The sequence below is a fragment of the Eublepharis macularius genome, chromosome 9 (assembly GCF_028583425.1).
Source record: "Eublepharis macularius isolate TG4126 chromosome 9, MPM_Emac_v1.0, whole genome shotgun sequence".
Classification (NCBI taxonomy): domain Eukaryota; kingdom Metazoa; phylum Chordata; class Lepidosauria; order Squamata; family Eublepharidae; genus Eublepharis; species Eublepharis macularius.
Window position 1 is genome coordinate 514,116 of NC_072798.1, and position 16,464 is coordinate 530,579.

A 16,464-nucleotide genomic window follows, 5' to 3' on the forward strand; every position below is an offset into this window, starting at 1 on the left:
AACTGGTTGCGGGATTAGATGAGCCCACGTGGGTCTGGTAGAGCAGGTGGGCTAAGACCGCCAACCTGACAACTCTCTGGGCACCTCAAGGGGCTCTGGGTCCAGGGCTGGTGGTTCTGCATGGCAGTTCCCTAGGGCAAGGAGGTAAGGCTGGAGAAGGACCCCGAGAGAAGCGTTTTGGAGCCCCGAGGGCCAGGCTGGGGCTGCCCGCCAGTCAAGCCGTCCCCTTCTGTCCAGCCGGGACGGGCACTCGCCTGCGTTGGTGGTTAACCTAATGAAGGCCAGAGGCTGAGCGCAACCTCAGCTCTTACTCAAGGCCACTCAGTGCTCTGAGCAGTGCTGCTGGGGAGGGTGGGGGGGAGTTCCCATATAGCTTCCTGATGGAAGCTGTCTTGCAGCCGTGCGTACAGCAGGTTGTGCAGGAAGCCTGGCGGGTCTGGGGATGTGTGCGCGTGCAGGTAGGAGATCTGGTATCTTCAGTAGATGAGGAGGGTGGCTGAGAGGGGCTGCAGCCCCCTTTCACCTCCACTGCTCTTAAATGTGTGTATTGAACCTTTATACCCCACCGGCATATGGAGGGCCCGGGGGGAGTGTAGCAGGGCCCTCTGCGAGAGTGGCTCTGGGCACTAGCAGGGCTGTTCGGCTGCTCTCCTCTGTGCTGCCCTCCCAGGGCCTTGTATGTGGCTGCAAACTTCTGGGGGAGCTGGCCAAGGAGTGCTGGACAGTTACGGGCCTGAGCTGCTTGCAGGGTAGCCTTCGGGCCATTGTCTGCACTTAACTTGCTCCCTCATTACTAGATGACTTGGTTGCACAAATGGGCAGTCGGAGGGTTCACCCAGAGGGCCTCCCGTGCAGTGTGTTTCAGGGCAGCTGACACGTTGATCAGATTCTTCTATGGAAGCATGCAGCTTTTTGACAAAAGGTCATGTGACAGCTTGATTTCTGTTTTTATTTTTTAATGCATGTACAAGCGTAAGCAAGTCAACTGTAAATAAGTCAGAATACAGACTCTGCAGGAATACTATATAATCGTCTGCTTGTCTGCCTGAGTTATGTATAGGGCATGTATTCTGATTTACTTAGGCTGCTTGCCAAGTCATTAACTCCAATTCATGGTTGCCTTCACCCACTTCCTTTTCATGCTGCTTTAAAAAAAAAAAGCAGTTGACTATATCAAGGTCTGTGGAATTCTTTTTTCCAATATTAAATGTTTCCAGCTCCCTGAGAAGTAGGCTCAGCTGGCCTGATAAGTGTCTTAACCTGACAAATTCAATCGGTTTACACAGCGTTCTTCTCTCTGACTTCCTTTACCCAGAATTTAATATTCAAGCTTTATCTTCTTAACAGTCCTGTGCAAGTAACATGTTTGCGGCATTTGAACGATCAAGAACTACGCCCTTAGATATTTCCTGGACACAACTGGGGAAAGAGCCCTAGTAGAAAATGCCTTGGGTGGTTTGGAATTGCTCTGTTTGATAATTTCATTGAGAAGAGACTGCCGAAAATGTCTGACTACGGAGCACTTCCTAAACTTGTGCCTGAAAGAGGCGGCGGCTGGTTTTCCAACACATCCCAATTCGCACGATCCATCCAGTTCAATTGGAAACATCAAATACTTTTGCTATATTACTATGCAGAGATTCTCTTCAGCGAAGAGGCAAAGCTCATCTATCAGTCACTTTCAGCTTCACATACAGCTTCCCCCATAAAATGCATAGTGCCCAAGAGTCTCCTAGGGGCACCCTAAGTTCTCTGGACGGCTCTCCGCCCATGCGCACTCTGGTGCCTAGGAGCCAGACTTCCTCCCAAGAAGGCTCGTGCACGAGGCCTGCATGTCTTCATGTTCTTTATTGTCAGAAAAGGCCACATGCCCAGAGCGCAAATCACAGAGGCCCAGGGCACAGAGGTCTGTCTTTCGCATTATTACCCCGCGCTGCCTGCAAGTAACCAAGGGTGGCAGAAATGGTTCTCCTTCCTTTTATCCCCTCAGTAACTCTGAGGTAGGCTAGGCTGAGCGGATGTGCCATTGTCGCCCAGGATGTTTCGTGGCTGAATGGGGATTTGAGTCCTGCTTCCCCAGTCTGACCCTCTAACCACCATACCACACAGGTACACCCCCCCCAACCTTGTAACGACCTTGGAGGCAGGCAGGGGCCTGAGGCCAAGCGGGTTCAGGTGGTGCAGGGCGCAGGGTGATGCAGACCTTACCCTGACCCTTCTTGTCCGTGAGTGACCGGGACCAGGCTAGAGCCACAGAGCAGGGGCTGGCTGGGCCCTGCAGCCAGAATTTGGTAGCCTTTGCCATTGCCCCCCCCCCAGCTGCAAAAGCGCACCCTCCATTGCAGGCAAGCTCCAACCAAGGCTGGCGCCCTCGCCTTGCCCACTGGAGACCGCTCCACTGCTGCCCAGGAGCGCAGGAACGTTTCAAGGGCAACAAGGACTTGGCCCAGAGGATGGGCAGTCGAGGCTCTTTTTATTACCCAATCACAAACAGGGAAGAACGCCATTAGGGTTCAAAGCATTCCCCCTCCCCTTTCATAGCTGGTATAGTTAAAGCAAGAAACAAAAAGAACTCGGAAAAATTCACCTGCTCCTGAGCAGAGGCCCCCTTAAAGATCTCCGGGAAATCCTGGGGGCAGGGAAGCCCACCCCACAGCCCGGCTGCACAACCTGCAGCTCAGCGAGGGGGGGGGGCAGAGTTGAGGTGGGCTGGTCCCAGGGTCATCTCCCCTTCCCCACACCCCTCATTAGAATGGCAACCATCCCCTGGGTACTGGCCCAGGGAGGGAAGCTGCTCCTTTGGCCCAGCGGAGGGGAGCTTCATCTCTTCCCCGAGGGCCACCAGCTGTGGCTGCCCCCCACGTGTCTCAAAACCACCTGCCTCTCCTCGGGGCTAAAGTGAAGGATGGTCAGGATGGCCGTCAGCGTTTGCTGCCGACCCAGCAAGTCTGTCAGGGTTAGGAACCGATAGAAAATGTTTTTGAGATACTCCAGGTTGGCCCCTTCCCTGCTCCGGTCCCTGCAGCCCTTCTGGATGTGGCTCTGGAGAGCGGCGACCTCCTCCTTGTGCTTTTCTCCTTCCTCCAGGAACCTCTCCTGGAAGTGGTGCACCTCTGCCTCCAGCCGGTGCTTCTGTCTCTTCAGGGCAGCCACTTCCACTTCCTTCCGCGCCAGCTGCTCCGTATATAAGAGGAAGCTGGGCTCGTTGGGGGCCGTGAGGCGCAGTGCCTGGGTGAGGGTCTCCAGGGACTCTGCCCCCAGCGGGTCAGGGCTGCTGCTGCTGCTGGCTGGGAGGCCTGGCCCAAGGCCCCTTTTGGCTCCCTGGAGGCCGCAGGGCAAGACCACGGTCCTCAGGTGCTCCAGCTCCTGGTCCTTCTCTGCCAACACAGCCAGAGCTCGGTCCCGCTGCTTGTGCATCTCTTCCTCCACTTTGAGAACTTTCTCCCTGTGGCCCGCCTGGCACCGCTCCAGCTCCTGCCTGTGGACCTGCTGGAGACGGGAGATCTCTTGCTTCTTGGCCTCCAGCTGCTCCTGGTGCTGCTTCTCCACCCCCTCGCAGGAGAGCCGGAGGGAGATGTACTTCTCCTTCAGCTCTGCCAGCTGCTCCTGCGCGTCCTCCAGCTCTTTGGCCAGGCTGCCATCTTTGGCCGACTTGTTCTTGAGGACCACCTGCGCTCTCAGCTTGTACCTCTCAAACTCTTCTTTCAGCTGCTTCAGCTCCTGCTGGTAGTAGGTGGCCGTGGCCTTCTCTCCATCCCCAGCCTCTGTGCCCTTGGGCAGTTCCAGCTGGCAGAACGCCTCCACAGCCGGGAGGGACTGGCCGTGCTTTGCAGCCACCTGCACCAAGTGCCTCAACTTCTCCATCTTCTCCCGCAGGACGTTGACATCCAGGTTGCTCTCCTCCAGGGGAACGTCCAGCGGGGAGCGGCCGGAGGCAGCCATGGCCAGCGTCTTGTTCTCCAGATCCAGCTGGGCAATTCGGTCCTTCAGCTTGTGGATGGTCAGCTGGTCCTTCTGTTTGGCCTTTTCATAGGTCCCCAGAAGTTCGGACACCTCCGACATCTGGGCCTCGAGGCTGGTCACCCTCTGCTCGTCCACCTGGACACGCTCCTCCGCCTGAGCAGTCTAAAAAGAACAAGGCAAACAGGCACTGCTTCATACGGCTCCACTCAGACAGAGCCTGGAGGGGGAAGGGAAGAGGGGTCCCTTTGGCTCTGCCTGGGGAGTGAGAAAGGGAAACGCACATGCCGGGAAAAGGGAGCAAGGAAGGGGACTTTTTTTCCAATTTGCAAGCTTGTTGGGATCCTCAGGAACCTCCATGTTAGCATCCAAAGATTCAAACAGCTACCTGGATGAAAACGGTCATGCCCATCAGAATATCCCAGGTTAGGTTTAAGCAAGCAATCCATGCTGGGGCAGCCCCTTCCTCCCATTCATGGATATACACAGACGGGGTCTGAACACCTGGGACTGAGAGAGAAAGAGAACCTGGCGTGGCAGTGCTACTATTTTCAGGAAGGGAGCCTGAAGGACTGGGTCAGACTGAGGTGAGGAGAGATGAAGTTCTAGGACTACTGGCCAAACTAAAATCCATAAATGTTCTGGTCCACACAGCGTGCATTCCAGGATCCACAAAGAACTCAGATATAAAACTTCGTTTTACATCTGCCCTGAGCCTGCTGGAAATGTGGGGAGGGCGGAATAAAAATCGAAAATAAATACATTCATTTACAAACTTGGGGGTCCCTGGACAGAGTGCTCAAGAGCCCCTTCCCTTCTGCCACCCTGATCGCACCCCTTCCCATGCCCGTTCTCGCCTTCCTGTGTGGCCCCCCACCACGGCCCATGGCCTGTCCTTCCGCTGAGACCTCCCACCCATCTGTGCATCACCTGGCGCGCCCCTTCCCCAGCGGTGGTGCAGGGCAGCTTCATGGGCAAGGGGGGGGCAATGGCTGTGGGCCCTACTGGAAGGTCTGGGCAGCTACTCTACTTTCGGGTGCGCTGATATCAGCCCCGAGCGCCGCCACATGCCACTTGTTGCTGGAGATTAGCAAATGTTACACTGATTTTTTTTTACAGCTGCCCAGAGGGACCCAGGAAATCACACGCCACTGGGCCTAATGTGTGTCCCAAGCCCATTAGTTGAGATGGTAATCAAAGACAAAGTCATTAGGCGCATCAAGGAACAAAGCTGGATGAGGAAAGGCCAGCCTGCATCTGCATGCAGATAACGGTGATTTGACAGACATTATGTACTTGGATTCTCAAAAGGTTTTGACAAGGTGCTTCTCCAAAGAGTTAAGCTTACCAGTCACGGGACGGCGAGTCCTCTAACGGCTCAAAAATTGATTAAATTGCAGGAAACCCAGAGTGGGAATAACTGGTCAGTCTCTGCAGCAGAGAGAAGTGAGCAGTGGCTGGTACTGGGACCGCTCCTGTTTAGTTCATACATTGCCTGAAACTGAGGGGGGGGCACTTTAGGGGCCGCATCTGGGGTGGCGCCAAATAATTCAGGACAAGGACATACAAGGCAGACGGTGAAGAGCTACAGGACGCTCTTTCCACACTGGGGGGGGGGGGAGTGGGATCAGCATCACAGCACTGTGTTTACACACAACTGTTCTGGGCAGAAGACGAGGGCTCCACTCAGAGCGGTGAACAGAGTCAGTGTTGTCATCATCATCCCCACAATGCACCTGGCGAGCTGGGCTGAGGAGTCGAACCAGCAGAGTGCTGATACGCAACCCAAACACTAGCTGCTATGCTACATCAGCTCTCTACATGGCAAATGAAGTTCAATGTGGCTAAGCGCAAGGTCCTGGAACACAAAATCCTGGTTTTAAATATGTGCTGATAGGGTCTGAACTGGCCAAGACTCAGACTGAATGATTTGGGAATCGTAGTGGAAATCCTGAAGAAAACATTGACCCAGAGTGCAACGGCAGTGAAAAACGCAAATGCTATATTGGGAATGATTAGGAAAGTGACTGAAAATAAGAAGTCTATGTTGTTATGGCCCTGTATAAAGCTACGGTGTGGCCTCATTTGAAACACTGGGTGCAGTTCTGGTCACTGTATCACAAAAAGGGTATGGCAGATTTAGGAAGATACAAAGGAGGGCAACCAAGATGATCAGGGGGCTGGAAGACCTTTCCTATGAGGAAAGGCTGAAGAGTCCGGGACTTCTCAGTTTAGAAAAGGGACAACTAAAGGGAGGTGCCAGAGGTTCATACCGTTATGCACGCAGCGGAGGCTTTTTCTCCCTCTCCCATTAGATTAGAACTCGGGGGTAGATTCAGGACAGAAAAAAGGAAGGAGTTCTTTACTCAAGGAGTGATTAAAATGCGGAATTGGCTAACAGAGGATGTGGGGATGGCCACAGGCACAGATGGTTTTAAAAGGGAATCAGGATTCGTGAGGATGGCGCTGTGTGTGTGGTGACTAGCCACGGTCTCAAGGGAACCTCTGCATTTTGGGGCAGTCAACCTCTGAATACCTGTGCAAGAGACAGCACCAGGAAAAGCCCTTGGCCTCTATGCCCCACTGCTGGGTCTCAAAGAGCAACTGGTTGGCCACTGGATGAGAAAGGAGGCTGGACCGGGTGGACCCTCACTGGTCTAGTGGAGGAATATTTTCGGCCTGGATGCAGCAGTAGTGGAAATAGCAAACTCCACGCCAGGGACGATCAAGGAAGGGACTGGAAACAAAATGCCCGGAGAGCTGCCTGCCATTGCTAGGGAGGCCTCAGTGGAATCACCAGGAACGTTGGGACTTCAGGACCCCGATCGGGACCCCCCTCAACATCACGACCAACTTCACGAAGCCTCGCCTGAGGGGGGAAACCAGAAACTGGCCTGAGTGCAAGCCAGGCGAGAGCAACCTCTGTGGCCCTGAGCAGTCCCCAGGCACCCAAGGGGGCCCCAGGGCCCTCCCTTCTCCCCGGGGCGGCACCAGCAGCACCTTTCTCATCTCCTGCAGCAGCTGGGCCTGGAAGTGGCTCTGGAGGGCAGCCATCTCGCCCTGCAGCTCCTGCAGCCGAGGGTCAGGCCTGCGGTTCTCCTCCTGCGAGGCCTGCAGCGCTTTCCTGAGGCTCTCCACCTCCTGGGCCAACTGCTTGGCGTGGCGCTCACAGCCTTCCACCCGGTCAGCCGCCCCTGCTTTCCCAGCCAGCGCCTCTCTGGTCTCCTCCAAGTTCAGCTCCGCTTCCTGCCGCTGGGCACGCTCGCTCTGCAGGAGCCTCTGCAGCTCACGCAGCATGACCGCGTGGTCGCTTTGCTCCTGAGCCCGGTCGTGCTGCTGCGTGATCAGGCGGGCTTTGACCTCTGCTAGCTGCTCCTGGGTCCACTTCAGCTCGCACTCCAACCCACTTCGCTCCTCCTCCGCCCTCCTGCTCAGCTCCTCCGAGTCCTGCTTCATCATCTTCTTGTCTGCTTGGTAAGAGGCCTCCATGCGCGACTTCTCCTGGGTGACGGTGGCCAGGGCGCTGGTGACAGTGGCCAGCTGGGCCTTCAGCTGGAGAAGCCTCCGGTCGGCCTCGCTGGGGTCCCCGCCGCCAGAGCTGACACCGCTCTCCGAACTGCTCGTCTCCTCGAGCTTGGGGGGAGAGGCCGTCCCGGCCACCCTCTCCTCCTCTTGGCCAGGCTCCCCCCTGTTGCTGGCCAGGCTGGCAGCTGTCCCCGCGCTGTCCTCGCTGTGCACAGAAGTCCTGTCGTCACTTGGGTCTGGGCTGGAGCCAGCCAGTCCCAGAGGGTGGCCCACCCTCTGGCCAACGTCCGCCTCATGGGACACAGACAGCACCTTGAGGCTGGCCTCCAGGGCTTCCTTCTCCTTCAGCAGGCTCTTATAGGCCCGCACCACATCCTTCAACCGCGCCTGATAGTAGAGGAGCTCCTTCTTCTGTGACTCAATTGTCTCCAGAAGGTCTTTTTTACTGGGACCACCACCAAAATTCATGCCAAATTTCTCCATAGCTCATGAAGCTCCGCCAGCCCTAAAAAGCCAATGAGAAGAAATGTAAGGTGCAGCAGGCGGAGGCCGGGATGGCCAAGACACCCCTACAAACCCTGCTTGAGAGGCGCCTCTGGGCAGAAGGCCAGGCAATGCAGCCCCCAGAATGCTGCCCTCCAATCAGCAGGATTCCCCCAAAGGATTCCCCAAAGCAGACTGTTCAGTGGCCTCCCCCCAGCCCCTGTGCTGCATGGTCCCAATCCTACCTGCTTCAGGGAGGCTGAGTGAACCCAGCCAGGGTCCAGGAGGGCAGCAGCTCTTTCTTCACCTGCAGTGGCACCTCCCATCCCCACAGTGTGTAGTGACCAAAATGAAACACGGCCGCCTTAAACCCGCCTTTGGGTGCAGAAGGCTTCTCTCTCCTACTGAGCCTCCCTCTCTAAAGCAGCAGGATGGAAAGAGCTTCCCAGGAGTGAGCAGGCTCTGCTTCCATGTTTCCTGGGGAATGAGAGGGGCTGCTTGCAGCTCAGGGATGTCACTCGCATGCGCGTGAGAGTCGGGGCCTTTGGGATGTCCAATATTCAAATGGGAACCCTTCCCTGGCATTTCAAGGGGTGGGGACTGCGCAGAGGGTCCTGTGAAGACCCAAGGTGAGGTGGTCTCTGCCGGGTCTGCCTTGCTACTTTCCTCCCTGCAGGCAGGGGAGTTGCTGCAGAAGACAACTCACACGCAGCTCCGCCACCGCCACCACGAAACCCCTGGGCCCATACTGAGCAGAGGGTGCTGCGGCCCAATGCAGAATGGCCCCCTTTCCCCCCTCACCGTGCACCGGGGGGCCGGGAGCATAGCTGGGGACCGGCCTTGGTCCTCCCCAGAGATTCTTCTCCAGGCAGGCCCAAGGGGGGGCCTGCAGAGCCATTCTGAGTTCAGCCGCGTGTCACAGCGGCCAGGTGGGCTCCCTCTGCCTCCTCCCTCTTGGAATGCCTTCTGAGCCTTCCAGCCTCCCAGGGCCCAGCTGGGCCAGACCACTGTGGGGCACAAGCGGCCTGCCCGCCCGCCCGGCAAGGCATGCAAGAAGGTCCAATCAACTGGACAGGCGGCCACTGGAGTGCTGACTGGGAGCAGAAGCAGGTCACGAGCAGGGAGGGCATCTGGGATGAGGGGCTCCCCAGGCACTCGGCAGAGCTGGTCCCTTGGGCAGCAGCAGGAGAGGAACCTTTTGGTGGGCTTGTTTTATTGCAAACCTGCAAGTGTTGCAGCTGCACCCATTTCCCCTCGGTAAAGTGAAAAAGGAGGAGGTGCCGCCTTGCCCCATCCTGCACAGCTCCGGATGCAGCGTCTGAGGCTGGGGGCCTTTCCTGCCTCGGAGACTGCAGGCTTCGACGTTCCCGGCACCTTCAGCTTTCCTTGTAGAACCCCCAACCGACCTGATGTCAGGTGCTCAGGATCACCTGTCCTATTCAATACCCCCCTGCAGCTGAAGCTGATGCTGTTGGGGTGGTTCTGTTATTTGAACCTGGGGTGGGAAACTCAGAACGTGTTTGTTCCTGTTCTAATCTCTCCTGAGCCTGCTGGACCTTGAGCAGTCCGTGAATCACAGCTTGTTTTCCTGAATACAGAGTTAAAGAGCTGTTAGGAGGAGGAGGGGGATTAGGAGCAGCACTGGGGGGGCCTGTATCTGCGTGATGATTGTCTGTAGTCGCCAGTCCTAGCAAAGATGGCGCAAGTGTGCGATACTGGCAACTTGGCAACGAAGTCTCTTGAGTCTCTTGCCTGGCATCCTTACATTTGACTGCTCCCCCCTGAATGCACCTTTCTGAAGGAGAGCACCAGACACGGTGCGCTTCTCCCCCCTTTGGCTTTACCATTCCAGGAGCGGGCATGCCAAGATGAGGATGGGCAGACTGGCCTCTGCACCTCACCCCGCCCCCCGCCCCCATACTACGATCTTAGCTCCTGAGTGCTTTGCCAATTCGCCTCTTTTGGTCCCTGCAGACCTGGAAGCTGAAGGTCACCACAAAGCAAGGGAAACAAACCGTGGTGGAGCTGATAGGGCATCAGGGGCAACCCCTCTTGGTGGATGCCGATGGCACAGTCCGGTGCGCTCCGCCCGTGTCTGAGCAGCAGAGGCAGTTTCTGCTGGAGGTGCACCCAAGTGGGGCGTGGACCCTCCAGCACATGCACAGCAGGAAGTACCTGGAATCTGACGGAGAAGATGTCTTCTGCATCACCCGGGGCCTGGCCTCCTACCACAGGTGGATGCCCCAACTAGCCATGCACGTCCACGTGGTCTTATTCAACCCGAGCGCTCAGCTCTACGCCCGAGCAGATCCCGAGCTGAATCGGGTCTAGGTCGACACGCCGGTGCCTTACCTCGAGGAGTGCAGCTTTATCCTGAGGTTCAGGAGCGGGGTGTATCATTTGGAGACCTCCAACCGTATGTTTGTCTCCAGATCAGAGACGCTTGTCACGAAGCCATCTGCAGAGACGGCCTTTCACCTGACTCTGAAGCCAGGAGGCCTGGTGTTCCTTGCAGATAGGGAGGGACGTATCCTGTATCCGCATGGCAGTCGTGGGCTCCTGTGCCTCGGAGACAACCCTGCTGATAATGAAGAGTGGTTTGTTATCCAGAGGTGTCCACAGTGGGTCAGTCTGAGGACGAGAACCAAGAGATACATGACCCGTCACATGCAGCCAACCTTGCTGGGAAAAGACCGCAAGAGGCGGGATTGGGGGTGGAGGGTGGGGGAGATCCTCATTCACAAAAGCTGACGGGACCAGGTGGACTCAGCTAGCCAGTGTAGAGGGGTGGTTACAGTGGTGGAGACTCAGGTTCAAATCCTCACTCAACCATGGGCTTTGTGGGGTTAGTCTCAGCCTAGACAACTACCTAAGAGTTGTGGGGATAAACATGGAAACTTCAGCTGAGTGCTGCCATTAGGTAACTACCCATTTTACACCATATGATCATATAACACCTGAGCTTTGGCAGCCTCATTGGTTATCAGTTTGTTTGCATACATATTTCAAGATCCCGGGTGTTATCTTTAAAGCCCTTCACAGCTCGGGTCCCACACAGCTAATAGACTGCCTTTCCCCATATGAGCCCATCCACCGACTGCGCTCTTCAAACATCTCACTTCTGATGGCCCCTTCTGAGAGGTTCATTCAGCTACACGCTCATTTTCAGTGGCTGTGCCTACACCTTAAAATGGCTTGCCAGACACGGTGCAGAAAATCCTACACTCCCTCCCTTCCTTAAAAGGCACAAAGTGGAATTACTTTGCTGCATCTTCGGTGGAAATAACTAAGCAACGTCTCTGGCAATTGGTAGAGCATGTTTATTTTTTGTAAGCTATCTTGGGCACTGAGAAAGGACGGGATATAAATATTTTAAACAACTAAAGTGGAGGGAAAGAGAACTACGACTGCCGCCCCACTTAGTAGAAGGGTACGCTAAAACGAGACATGCAAAGTGGAGTCCAGCGCAGAATTGTGGTCACTCCATGAGTCTGCGTATGGAACTGGCGCAAGGGCTGGATTGTAACAGATTCTTTTATCCTTGACTTACTAAGGATCCCACCATCTGAGAAGAAAAATGTATCTTTACTCTTGGATAACTTTCATCAATTAGTCAAGACCTGCCAAACAGAGACTGTTCTTTGAACAAGTTCTGCTTGTCAGTACATTATTTATAGGGTTCTTCTTGCAATTATTTTCTCACCAAGGCACACAGAAACCTTCTAGAGTTTATTTCTTTCTTTTTATTTAAATTACATTCTAGTCTTTTAAAGAAGCAAGGTATCAAAAATATGGTTATTAATATAAATCCTACAAAAAATAGAACACAGAAAAGTAGTAAGAATTAGGTTTGCTAACATTTCCTAATTAACTCTGTTTGAAACAAATTTTCTATGAAATGCGTTAAGATTCTCAGAGCATACGATACAAAGATAAAAATCTCACCTAGATTCTCATGGGATTTCTTCCAATCAGAACTCTAACATACTATCTGAATTTGCATGTTTTTTAGGTTATCTTATGCAAACATCTAAGATCTTTTTCATGTGACAGCATAGATAAACTATGATTGGTTTAATGCTTAATTAAATATTTGTATTTTCTACTGTATAACGTTCTAATTAACCAAAAAGTGCCATTATATCCAACTTGCAAAACAAAACTATAAATCTGTGAGAAATGATAGAAAGAGTCAATTTGGCAGATCACCACTGGTCCATTCTATGATTGGAGAACATTAATCTAGTTAGTGTTCACTATTTTTAATTGGCTGTCAAAGATGAAAGCACACCTGTTTTAGTTATACAACATTCTGGGGAAAAAACAGACAGTTAATGCAAAGTGCAGAAGTTCACTTAGAATACAAGTGTACTGCTTTATGTAATGTGCTTTAATCTATATCACAGGAAGAGAAAGCACAATGCGCCGCGACCAACTAAATGAAGAAATTACAGTCTAATAAATAGCAATAAAAGATGTCTCGTGGTTAATCAGTATCTTCAATTTCACATATTCATTTAACATCCACGATGACTGCCAAAGTAACAATACAGAACTCAGAGGACGTCACGTACAATCAATCAATCAACAACAGCAATCTAGGCCACAAGATCACAATGTTAAAGCAGAATACTGCAATAAAGTGCTAGATGCTTGTATGCAAGAAATAACAGAAAGAAGGTGACCAGTGCTTACAGATGTAAAGCGACAGTGCCTCGAGTTACAAAGCAGTCAAATAATCCTGTTATGCCATATCTACAAAATTCATGAGGAAACGTTCATTCAGTCCAAGAGAGGGGACATTATTCCAGATATGACGTGTAACCGCAACGGATGTGCTAGCATTCACGTCCCGTTTCTGATATCCTTCTTCCAGGCAGCCTTAAGAGTACGCTTGATACATGCAGGGGATGTTCCTTATTATGAACTGTAAATTTCCATTCTGATAACTGCCTGGAGTGGCTAGACGGCCCTCTGACAGCAATGCTGATTCTGTGAACTTGGGCAGCTCATGAGAGGGAGGGCAGGAAGGGTTACATCAGGGCTTCGTTCTCGTGGCCCCTTCTTACACACCCAGGGTAAGGCCGATCGCCACTTTGGGGTCAGAAGGCAGTTTTCTCTAGGCCAGTTTGGCTAGGGATCCTGACAGTGTTTTGCCATCTTCTGGGCCTGGAGGAGGGGTCTCTAGGGGTGTGGGGAGGGTAGGTAGTTGTGAATTTCCTGTGTTGTGCAGGGGGTTCGACTAGATGACCCTGAAGGTCCCTTCCAACTCTACGATTCTGTGAACTGAGATGATTAGGGGCTTAGAGGACCTTTCCTTTGAGGAAAAGCTGAAGAGTCTGGGACTTTTCACTTTAGATAAGGGCATTATTCTACTTTAGGAAAAAAGTTACCATGACATAGGTTTATAAAACTATGCACAGAGTAGAGAGAGTAGACAGAGAGAATTGCATAGGGTAGAGAGTAGACAGAGAACTTTCTCTCCATTTCCCAAAATACTAGAATTCTGGAGCATCCACTGAAATTGATAGGCAATAGATTCAGGACAGAAAAAAGGAAGTACTTCTTTACACAGTAAGTGATTGAGATATGGAATTCACTGCCAGAGGACACAGTGACGGCCACAGGCACAGACAGCTTTAAAGGGGGGGGGGGGTTAATCAGATACTCGGGGAACTGGTCTATCAGTGGCTACTAGCCATGGGGCCTAACAGGAAGCTCCACATTCAGAGGCAGCAAACCGCTGGATATATCAGGGCCAAGAGGCAACGTCAGGGGAAGCCCTCGGCTGCTACGCCCTGCTGTTGACCCTCCATAGCAACTGGTGGGCCACGGCGAGAGATTAAGGTGCTGGACTAGCTGGCCCACTGGTTTGATCCAGCAGAGCTCTTCTTATGTTCTCCTTAACACATTTAAACAACCTAATCAATGATGACGTTAGTATGCTTAGAGAGGGATAGGGGCTATCCAGAAACTGCAGCCAGTGTCATGACAAATTGTTGGTGTGTGCAAGGGAAGGTCAAGAAAAGGCCAACCCCATTTACAGTAGCAGTCATGTATTATAATAATGCATTTTCCCTGGTTAGCCCTGCCATGGCAAAGAAATCATGAGTAGGGACATGCACACTGGGTTTCGGACTCGGGTTTTTAACCCAAATCGGGCCCAATTTGTAAGACAGAGACGTTTGTCCGTAAAACAGAGATGTTCCGTCAGGCATATGGTTGAGGCTAGACTAGTCCTCCACCGGCCTAAATAGAGGAAGAGAAAGGAAGACCGAGCCCTCTCTGCTAGGGGGATTGTGTGAAGCGAGAGGTGAGGCATTTGAAACTTAAAGCCACCCTTTTCGTGTCACTTCCCTCCTCCCCCTCCCATCAGGGAAAAAAGTGGTAGGGCGGGAAGTTTAAAGTAACACTTTTCTTGCTGCTTGCAAGAAACCTGAAGCGGCTTGCGGGTTATTCTGAATCTTTTTTCGGTGCACGCCCCTAATCATCAGTCTTTGCTTGGGTCTTAAGAAATGTACTACAGTTTCTGGATGAATACTAGTTCAGCAGTTTCAGGCTGGATGGAGCCTGTCTTGGAACGACACAAGCTTCTTTGGGTCCCCCTTGGGTGGGAAGGGAGGGAGGGTCAATCAGCAGAAGTTCACCATACTGCTGTAACTGGGATGCAAGGCCAGGGGCCACTCCACACGCTTCTGTTCTGAACAGGCCCTCTGGCACTCGCCTGCAGCTGCACGGCCAGCCTAGAATTCTGGGGGCACAGCTACAGACCAGCAGCTAACCAGGGGCCTCCAGTTCTTTGCTCATTTCGTGTCTGTGTTTGGGAGAAACTGCAGCTTCCCCTTTCCAGTTTCCATGATAATAATAATAGTAACATTTGATTTATATACTGCCCTTCAGGTGGGGAAGGCAATGGCAAACCACTCTGTACCAAAAAGCCTGCCAAGAAAATGTTGTGATGCAACATCCCCCTATGAGTCAGTAACGACTCGGTGCTTGCGCAGGAGACTACCTTTACCTTTACTGCCCTTCTGGACAACTTAACACCCACTCACAACACAACAAACACCCTGTGTGGTGAATAGAGTCCAGTAGCAAGGTGCTACTGGATTCTTTTCGATTTTGCTACTACAGACTAACACGGCTGACTCCTCTGGATCGATGACCTGTGTGGTGAATGGGGCTGAGAGAGCTCTGAGAGAGCTGTGACTGACCCAAGGTCAGCCCGCTGGCTTCAAGCGGAGGAGTAGGGAATCAAACTCAGTTCTCCAGATCAGAGTCCTGCCGCTCTTAGCCACTACACCAAACTGGTTAGATTTTTTCCTATGGCCACCTTATCCATAAAGCAAACCCTCTCCTCAGCCTGTCCCTCCAGCCTTCCTTGACACCTCTATTCCTACCTGAAGAAGCGAAGAGCAAGTTCTGCTGTTGACCTGCATTCAGACACAGCGATTCACAACATTCCCCAAAACATTCCCCACAACATTCCCCTATTTTTAAATTATTTTTCCCATTTGCGACTAAGAGGAAGAGGAGTAAACGCCAGACCCTACCCTTCCACTCTCTCCTCCAGACTCCCCAAGTGGTGCCCCCAGAAAAGTTCTGGGCTGACGGGCGCCGGTGGCACTACCTACCACTTGCCAGGCTGCCAGCAGAACAGGGATCCTTCTCCAAACTGCGGGTCTGGCGTCTTCCCAGTAGCGGAGGGGTTGGCTGGCCTTGTCGCAGCGCAGGACCCTGTGCCGGAAAGATACGTATTCGCGGAAACAACTCACCTCCGGCCTTTTCCCCAAAACAAGGCCCCCCCCCCCCCAGGCAACGAAAAACAGGCATCACAGAACGTTGAACCGACATACAACAGAACAAAGCGACACAAACGCGGACACACTCGGGAGGGGCACCCGAAAGAGGGCACGGCCCAGAGCGGGGGGGGGGGGCCACCAAGGGCCGTTCGCGGGTCGCGCCTCCCGCAGAGGGCCCCTCGCCCCGGCCCCGGCCCGCCGCGCTCAGCGCCCGACTCCCAGCGCAGCCCCGCCCGGACCCTCCGCCCCGCGGGCGCCCCGGCGGTTCCCGGCAGGAGAGGCCGGCCGAGCCCGGCGCGGCTTCCGGAAGGGGCGCGCGGAGAGGCCTCGGGAGGCGCCCGCCCGCCCGCCCGCCCGCCTCCCTGCCTCCCTCCCTGCCTGCGGGGCCCGGGCCGGGGGCGCGGCGAGGGGGGCCTGAGGCGGAGGGGGCGCCGGGCCGGGCCGGGCCTCACCTGGGCTGGGCTTGGCCGGCGGCTGCGGCTCTCCGACCCCAAGATGGCGGCACCGAGGGGGCGGGGCCCGCAGGACGGCCCGCCGGCGGAATCCTGCGCATGCGCTCTCTCCGCCCCTCCCCGTGGCCTTGGAAGGGCGGGGCCTGCGGGGGCGGGGCCGCCTCGGCTCCCTCCGCGCCGCCGGCGGGGGCGGGGCCGGCGGGGCTCCGGGCTGCAGCCCCGCCCCCTGCGCGCTCGGGCCG

At 54.1% G+C, this 16,464-nt stretch overlaps 1 protein-coding gene and 1 pseudogene across 3 annotated transcripts; one reads left to right on the plus strand and one right to left on the minus strand.

Annotated features, from left to right (window-relative positions):
* Positions 1-923: 923 nt before the first annotated feature.
* On the minus strand, positions 924-16,288 carry GCC1 (GRIP and coiled-coil domain containing 1). Of its 3 annotated transcripts, none has more exons than XM_054988097.1 (5): positions 16,223-16,288; positions 15,603-15,705; positions 10,321-10,546; positions 6,961-7,990; positions 924-4,125 (listed from the first exon to the last, which is right to left on the minus strand). In XM_054988097.1, the coding sequence occupies exons 4-5, from the start codon at positions 7,966-7,968 to the stop codon at positions 2,821-2,823; spliced, it is 2,313 nt and encodes a 770-aa protein (XP_054844072.1). In that variant the 5' UTR covers positions 7,969-7,990; positions 10,321-10,546; positions 15,603-15,705; positions 16,223-16,288; the 3' UTR covers positions 924-2,820. The 3 variants fall into 3 exon arrangements, with proteins under 3 accessions (XP_054844072.1, XP_054844071.1, XP_054844074.1); XM_054988096.1 differs by having other exon boundaries at positions 10,321-10,549; XM_054988099.1 differs by lacking the exons at positions 10,321-10,546; positions 15,603-15,705; positions 16,223-16,288 and adding an exon at positions 9,984-10,074.
* On the plus strand, positions 9,918-10,719 carry LOC129335714 (fascin-3-like; annotated as a pseudogene).
* Positions 16,289-16,464: the final 176 nt, after the last annotated feature.